This window comes from Perca fluviatilis, chromosome 12, assembly GCF_010015445.1.
Source record: "Perca fluviatilis chromosome 12, GENO_Pfluv_1.0, whole genome shotgun sequence".
In the NCBI taxonomy this organism is placed as follows: domain Eukaryota; kingdom Metazoa; phylum Chordata; class Actinopteri; order Perciformes; family Percidae; genus Perca; species Perca fluviatilis.
This window is the reverse complement of record NC_053123.1, coordinates 33,401,625-33,409,833: the sequence shown is the minus strand read 5'-3', so window position 1 is coordinate 33,409,833 and position 8,209 is coordinate 33,401,625. Positions and strand designations below refer to the sequence as shown.

General features: G+C 40.2%; 1 protein-coding gene across 1 annotated transcript; it reads left to right on the top strand.

The window, feature by feature from the left end:
- Positions 1 to 673: 673 nt before the first annotated feature.
- Positions 674 to 6,284, top strand: LOC120569409 (galactose-specific lectin nattectin-like). The gene is made up of 5 exons (XM_039817280.1): positions 674 to 764; positions 4,710 to 4,792; positions 5,165 to 5,299; positions 5,471 to 5,582; positions 5,730 to 6,284. The coding sequence occupies exons 1-5, from the start codon at positions 674 to 676 to the stop codon at positions 5,789 to 5,791; spliced, it is 483 nt and encodes a 160-aa protein (XP_039673214.1). The 3' UTR covers positions 5,792 to 6,284.
- The last annotated feature ends 1,925 nt before the right edge of the window (positions 6,285 to 8,209 follow it).

Genomic DNA, 8,209 nt, shown 5'->3' with positions numbered 1-8,209 from the left:
ACAGGGAAGGGGTAAGAATGATATTTTTTTCACTGATATTTTCATTTCCTAATTAAATTTCACAATGCATGTCAGATGAAATGTAAAAGTAGTGTATTGTTATGGTTTATTGACTCTAATTTGTATACAAAAGCTATCAAAGGTCTCACCCACCCCCTTGCTAATGCAAGAATGGTTTAGTCCATCTGCACACATTTTGTTTACATTAGATCAGTTGAGCATCTGGTGGGCGCAAACTTGTCTTCCTCAAAAGAAATCCTCATTCCTTAAAGAGAGGAAGACAGGAGGAGGAGAACAAAAAGAGGGAAGAATTGGTAACTGACTTATTTTTCAAGAAGAAGTGAAACTAGAAAGCAGAAATTCATGGTGCTAGACTAATTGAATATCTCATCGACCTTGCCGAAAAACCAGACTGAGACAACCCATTGAAAAGAACATTTACTTTCAAATGATAATTTGTTTTACATTAGGGTAAGAGTTAATATATAAACTCACCTAACAATGCTGGTTGCATATACACACTATTGTAATAGCCTAATTTAAAAACATGTTTAATTTCAAATTAATTGCTATAATGTCTATATTAGCATAATATAATCAGTGTCATGGTAGCTTGTAGCTCATCGGTAGATACATATTATGTCCATAGTTTATGTCAGACTCAGTAGAAGAGATGTTAACATTGTGGGACACATGGCTCTCAATTTCAGGACTGTCAGGGGTGGAGGAACACAGACCCCTCTCCTCCTCTTGGTTGAGACAAGGTAAGCAAATATCAAGTGAAGCAAACCATGTTTAGTCATTTTGACTGAAAGGTTTAAGGTAAAACTAACATCTTAGTGTTTTATTATATATGGAGTTAATATCAGATGTATCCTTCATAGAAAAAAAGATAGTAGAACATCTGATTGGGGATATGCAGAGTGAAGGCAGCAGGGAGCTGGTGTTGCTCTGAGCACAGTGTGGAAATGAGAGCTGAGGAACTGGAGTAGGCAGAGCAATGTAGACCAGTTTTGCCAGAGGATCCAGGATACTGGCCAGTTAAATGCTTAACAGATGATCAGAGACACCATAGTACGCAGGGTTGGCAAGTTAAAGGTATAGAAAAAACAAACAAAATGTAGTAGTAACCACAGTAAAAGTAGGCTAGAGATGTGTTGAGAAAAGGAGGTTTGAAATGTGTTTTATCAGTCTACTCTAAGCATTACAGTTAATAGTTATTGCCCTATAAACATCTAGGCCTACAGATTCATGTGTACAGAGGCCCAAGTATTATTTATAAGAGTTGAAGAGTGAAGAGGGAAGAGTTGAGGAATGGGGGCCCATCAGGACTGCCTATGCATAGGGCCCAAGGGTCTTGTGCTACGCCCTGGGTATGGTGAGGGCATGTGATGGTGTGGCGCCCTATTTTAATTCAAAAGGCCAAGGGGACTTTATCAGGATGCATAGTATCCTGGATCCATAAAATAACTGGCCTATAACAATAACATCTGCCTGCCTCTATGGGAATTTAACATAGGGGTGGACTGATTTTGTTGCCAGGGGTTTAGACATTAATGGCTGTGTTGAGGGTATTTTGAGGGGACAGCACATTTACCTGTTATACAAGCTGTACACTTAATACTTTACATTGTAGCAAAGTGTAATTTCTTCATCGTTGTCCCATTAAAAGATATAATGAAATATTTACTAAAATGTGAGAGGTGTACTCACTTTGGTGAGATACTGTATGTAAACAGTCTACACAAGAGGCATGCGTAGTACGCATAAAAATGTGTTAGTAACTGTGCCAGGAAAAAACCTAAATAGCCAACAGACTAAAGAAGACAGACATCAACAGGTGTTTTGAACTTTGGTTCGAGTAAAAGTGTGCGAACTTTCTGAGAGTCAATGCGACTCACACAGTTGTGTAGACATCCCAGTATCAAGACAGATATTAACCCACGTTTCCTCATGCTTCTAGTGTTGCTGCGTGTTACTAACCAGCAGCTACCCGGTCTCGGTGAAAGCCCTCCTGTAGTGTTCTCTGTCCTGCTGTTGTCTCCCCCATGCTGCTGCCCTGGCCCCCATTTATACATCCATGCCCTGTACCGGGCTTATATTAGCTTCTGTTTAGGAGGGAGAGGGGCTTTGCGTTCTCCTTGCCCTGTCACTGCTTGTTGAGGTAAGCTAGGTTAGCCTCCTTGTGCACGCTTCTCAAATGTACTTTCAAATTCGTGGGATTTTTCCCTTAATTGTCCACTTATTTTACCACCTTCCACTGCGAGGCACTTGCTTTTATCTGACACAGTCATAACCAAATAGGACTCTGCTGCTTTCTTCGGGCTTTTGGTACCGCTATGGTGCCAGGGAGGGGCATGGACATGTTGTGTTCAATTTGACATGGAATGTCGGAATTTCTGGGTTCCCAGTGGGATACTATGTCTACATCATAGACTGAATAAAACAGGTCTATGTTCGGAAATGTCAACTCTGAAAGATATAATGTTATTTGCTCTGTGAAAACATTGACAAGAGCCAAAACTAAGGACATTTTACCCGATAATTTTATTTAATTTTTGTTAGTTTTGCAAACAGACATTACAGTTTTAGTTGGTTAAGTTTTTTTTGTAATGCCTCGTTTTTATTTTTATTTTCGTCAGTTATTTATGTTTTTTTCAACTTTTCATTGTTTTTTGGTTTCCTTTTAGATTAGATTTATAACTTTTCTTTTTTTTTTTTTTTTTGGTTTGTTTTTTTTTTTTTTTTTAAATTTTTAGGGAAGAAAAAAATGTAAAAAAATAAAAATTTAATTCAAACAAAAACCTGAGTTACTCTGCAGAAGAACTGAAGACATTCTCTAGCCTGCCTTGCCATGTCATTTTACATCTGGGAGTCCACATCGATGCGTCCCGCGTTTAACATTAGGTACCACATAAGGCCATTGACCTCGCTGTCCCTGGATGTATGCCCAGATGTTAAAGGAATCACAGATAGGCGTAGGTAGGGTGGCGCCAAATTTTTTGCTCTAGTATAAGTAATTAGGTTGTTTTTTGTCTTTTTTGTTGGCTCACTTTTACTCACCATGCTAACCGGCAACATAGGATTCCATTCACTACGCTTAAGCTAACTGCCGGCGCTGCCAGTGTTGCACTGGACCAAAACAATGCATGCACAAAAATTCGTTGGCCCACCTATCTACAGCTAGAGGAGACCCCACCTATCTTCAGCTAGAGGAGACCCCACCTATCTTCAACTAGGGGAGACCTCACCTATCTACAGCTAGAGGAGACCCCACCTATCTACAGCTAGAGGAGACCCCACACCTATCTACAGCTAGAGGGACCCCACCTATCTTCAGCTAGGGGAGACCCCACCTATCTACAGCTAGAGGAGACCCCACCTATCTTCAGCTAGGGGAGACCGTGATAAGCCCTATTTCAACAAACGGTGGCGTTATCCGTTTAAGGAAGGAAATTCGGGTCGATTTCAACATGTAGCTCTGTTGTTTGTAAATTTGGAGTGCTGTCAGTAGCGCGAAAAACGAAAACAATTGGTGTTGTCTACACCGTGTTATCCTCCTGCTAGCCTTAGCACCCGGGAGGCTGAAACAGGACAAGTTTTAAATGTGCTTTTAGCCTCTTAACATGTTCGAAATGTCATTTCAAGTGCCTACCCATGTGAAGTGATTCCTCCCGAGTGAACACAGTGAATCTGACTGAAAGAAAGAAATGCATAAAAGTTGTAATAATTCCGCTCTGTTAAAGGAATATTTCACCGCTGGAAAGCTGAATATATCTTTAAATTGGGTCACTTATGTAGTAGAAATGTGAAAAGAATATTGAAATTGGTGCCTTCTAGGCCGAGAAAAGCCAGAAATGTGTTTTTGGCTTATATGGATGAAAGACACCAAATCCCAGAATGCACCTGCTTCGCTGCTTCATGAGTCCACTCCCAAGCCACGCCTAATGCTTGACAGACCGACAGAGGCATTCAACTCAACTCAAGCATGTTTTATTGTCATTTCAACCATATACAACACAACATTGCAAATAGAGTCTTTAAATGCTTCAGATGTAAAGTTATTCGCTGTCAAAGTGACGCCAAAATGAATGGCAGTCAATGGAATGCTAACGGGAGGTGATGATGTGATGTTAGCATCAAAATGGCGCCACAGGAGCTACGCATTCCGAGGAGAAGCTTACCCCCTGTGTAGGCAACACCGATTGTTTTCATTTTTCTCGCTACTGACAGCACTCCAAATTTACAAACAACAGAGCTACGTGTTGGAATCGACCAGAATTCTCCTTAAACTTCCCGTACATCTGCTCTTGACTGATTGCATCACGCGGAAAGATATATTATATCCCGATAGGGAAAAATTATGTTAGGTTTCTGAAGGAAGGATGGGAGGAGTTTGTAACAACATTTTCTATATAATGTATTAATAATACAAAACAGAAGACATGCAACACTGCCTCACAGAAGTTAAAAAAACAAAAGCCAGTTTGCTACGGACAGGCAGAGGTCGATCAACTTCACATGCTTCACTCAGTCTGCTGCCGGCCGGCACAATGAAGGTCTCCTCCCTCCTTTATCCAGGGAGCTGAGTGAGCACAAGCAACCAACCAAGCTGGAGAGAGAGGGAGGGAGGCACACACCGCAACAAAAATACAAACTGCTACGTAACAAGAATCTAACTTTCTCTTTTTTCTAACATTGTCTTGAAGGTCCCTGCCCTCCTGGTTGGACTCAGTTCGGCTCTCGCTGTTTCAGTTTCAACTACCATGCAAAGAGTTGGGTCAATGCAGAGGTACAGCAGTTTTATCAAGACTGTCCTGACCTATATTTAGATTTCTAGTGGTGGTGTCCTCTAGTGGCCGTAGTAGTTATGACAGGAACAAAAAATAAATCACTTTACTTACTGTTTTGCTGATGTCATATCTACTACGGCCATTAGAGGGCGCCACCACTATAAACCTAAATATGAGTCCTAATTGCTGCTTGAACAAACAACTAATGGGACTGTTTTTTGGGGAAGGACAGACTCTAAAAGTATTAATACTTTGTCACAGTAAAAGTCTTGTGTAAAAATGAGATGTCCTGAGATCGCATTTGTTAAAATTGTGATTAGGTTTATGTTTTTTTCTTAAATGTTTTTAACCTATTATATTGTCTCCATTAGACCTTCTGCAAGGCCGCCGGTGGGAATCTGGCTTCAGTCCACTCAGAAGAGGAATATGAATTCCTCAGAACCTTCATTCACCAAGTGACCGGTGAAAACAAAGTTGCCTGGATCGGAGGCTTTGACTCAGTGCAGGTGAGACTTTTATCATCACAGGAAATGATGTCACTCGTCTCTAAAGGTATCGAGAAAATGAAATTTGATGAAAGAGATAAAGTACAGAAAGAGGAAAAGTACTCCAAATAAAACAAGAACAAAAAAGGAGGATCCTCTTGATTTGACTTTGAACCAATCTTTCTCCTCCAGGAGAAGGAGTGGATGTGGTCTGATGGATCCCCATTCGACTACACAAGCTGGAATCCGAATCAGCCTGACAACGAAGGTGGACGTGAGCACTGTCTTGAGATGAACTATCACGGTAAAAAACAACAATATATAAAACATCTTGTCTTTTAAATAAACAAGATGATGCAACAATGATGTCTAAACTTATAGCAGGCGGTCATATTTTGCAGTCTGAAAGATTAAAAGTTAGACATTAAAATTTTGGAAAATCTCTCTACAGACAAATGGAACGATTACGTGTGTGAAAAGAAACGTCATTTCCTGTGCTCCATGAACCTGTGAGGCCTCCCGCCATCATGATCTCACTACAGCTCATCTATAATCTCTGTCACTGATTCACTTTCAGTTTGTTGTGCAGACAGAAACAGCTCTCCGCTGACAGACTCACTTTCACTTGTTTACTATCTGAAGAGTTAGGAAACAGTTCACATTTGAGTTTTAAGGAAACTGACTCTCTGAGCTGGACAAAAGCAAATCAGTTATTGGACTTTTAATCTAATTTAGTAAATAACACAAAATTAAATAAAGAAAACATTAAAATACTCTGACATCTTTTCCATTTTAGTTTGCTGAATATTGTCTGTCAGCTCTGTCCAAAGGTAACAACATCCACCTACCAGACATGAGTGATGACGATCTTCTCATCAAAATTGTCCAAATAGAAAATAAAATCCAAATGTTGTCCGAAAGTTCTTTGATACAAGAGGAGTTTCTGGTGTGTTGGATTCTTTATTCGTCTGTTTTCCTTCACTATATAATCAATAAGCATTACAAAATAAAAGACATATTGTCACAAACAGTGTCTGGTCCTGACTTATTGACTCTTGTTTTCTCTAAAGTGACAAATAGTTATATAATTGTGAATATGTTATTGCTTTTCTTAAATAATTACAATAAAAACAAGGTTAAGATACTAATCCAAAATACAAATAAAAACATTGATGAATAGATTAAATTAGGGCTGCAGCTATCGATTATTTTAGTAATTGAGTATTCTACCGATTATTCCATCGATTAATCGAGTAATCGGATGAGAAACACTTTTGTTTTATTGAAGCGCAATAATATACAACAGTTTGGTTTAATTTTCGGAAAAAGCTACATTTGTATTGCATACATTGCTCACAATATCTCTTTGTGATTTACTTTTGTCGTTTAATTAAAGTTACTTAATTTTTTCTGTTGAGATGCTGAAGCACTGACATTGTGCTATTATTGTAGTAAGCTAGTTCACTGTACAGAGTTTTCAACGTTTGAACTGATTCCAAACTTTGGACACTTTCTGTTGTTTTCTCCACCCTGTCTCTATCTTAGCCCATTACGCTCTTTCGTCATTTTGTTATCACTCTTCATGGCATGTGTCGCAAGCAGCGTCACCCTGGTGTGCGACAGTAATAATCCCCCATGTGGAAACACCATGAGCGATACAGCGTTGGTAACATTAATTAAACAAAGCTTTGAGGTAAATCGAGAGCCTTTACGGGATAAAATTATAGTTTTGTGTGTGACCTATGGGTGGAGCGTTGACACAGGAAATGCTTATAGAAATCAACAGCCACAGGTACAGGTGTGTGGCAAAGGGGAAGGCAAGCAGTATTGTTTGATTTGTGTTTAACTGCAGGGCTAGACTGGCCATCGGGCATACCGGGCATTTTCCCGGTGGGCCGACGCACTTTTGGGCCGAATCGGAATATATAAATAGGCCTTTTTTTTTTGCGCCGGGCCATTGGTTAATTTTCTTTATTGACACTGGCCTGACCCAATCAAATCCAGGAACCCCCTTCCCCACTCCGGGCCGCAAATTTACGAATCCCACTATGGCCACGCCTCCCGGCCCTGACACACAAGCTGTAATTGTTATGCTGGAAGTTTAGCATCCACGTTAAAATGGACAAACAACCAATAAAGTGCAAGGGAGGTGCAGAGAAATTACAGGAGAAAAAGATTAAGAATCTTCAGGCGGATTCCTCAAAAATTTCGGACATTTGGGGCTGTAGTAGCTGCTTCAACATCAGCATTAGGCTACCTGAAGTAGAGGAGGAGGAGAGGTGGCTGGCTATACATAGAAGCAGAAACAACATCATGACAGGGAAGAAGCCACGAGGAGGAGGAGAGTGACCATGACAGGGCCATGGGAGCGAGTGAGGAAAAGATGGAAGAGAGAGTAGATGACGATGTGGTAAGGAGTAGGCAAATCAACAGGGACTCTCAGGAAGGGAGGGAGGCTGTGTGTGTGTGCTTATGCCCGCCTCACGTCATAACAACAAGCAGTTTGGCTGTAACATTAAAGTTAGTGGCTGTCAGGTAACCTAACTGCTAAGCTTACATTGAAAATGCTAGCGGTTGGCCTGTTGGGTAGTTGAAAAGTCTGTGTGATCAATAAAATCAGTGTTGATACAAGCATCAGTGTTCCTTGAATTGCTTAATTAGCTTGTATTGGTGCTCTTTTCCAGGGCATATTCTACTGTCAGCTTTTGTGGTGGCAAATTTTATTTTAACCATCTGTTTAATGATATAAACCATTCGTTTAAAGATTGTTTTAAACCTCCACAAAATCCTGCTCCTTCCTGTAGACTTTTAAAGCACCAGAGAGGGGTACAGCTACAGCCGTCAACTATAGCCCAGTAGAATTATTTAGTTTTACTAGTTTGAAGCTTCTCACATTGTTGTCTTTTGCTTAGATAGAAGTGGAGAAGGCCG

Bases quoted from the DNA above. Each gene is read 5' to 3' on its own strand.
- LOC120569409 (XM_039817280.1), top strand. From the start codon at position 674: ATGTTAACATTGTGGGACACATGGCTCTCAATTTCAGGACTGTCAGGG. The intron at 765-4,709 runs GTAAGCAAATAT...ATTGTCTTGAAG, and splicing joins CTCCTCTTGGTTGAGACAAG to GTCCCTGCCCTCCTGGTTGG. The intron at 5,300-5,470 runs GTGAGACTTTTA...TTTCTCCTCCAG, and splicing joins GAGGCTTTGACTCAGTGCAG to GAGAAGGAGTGGATGTGGTC.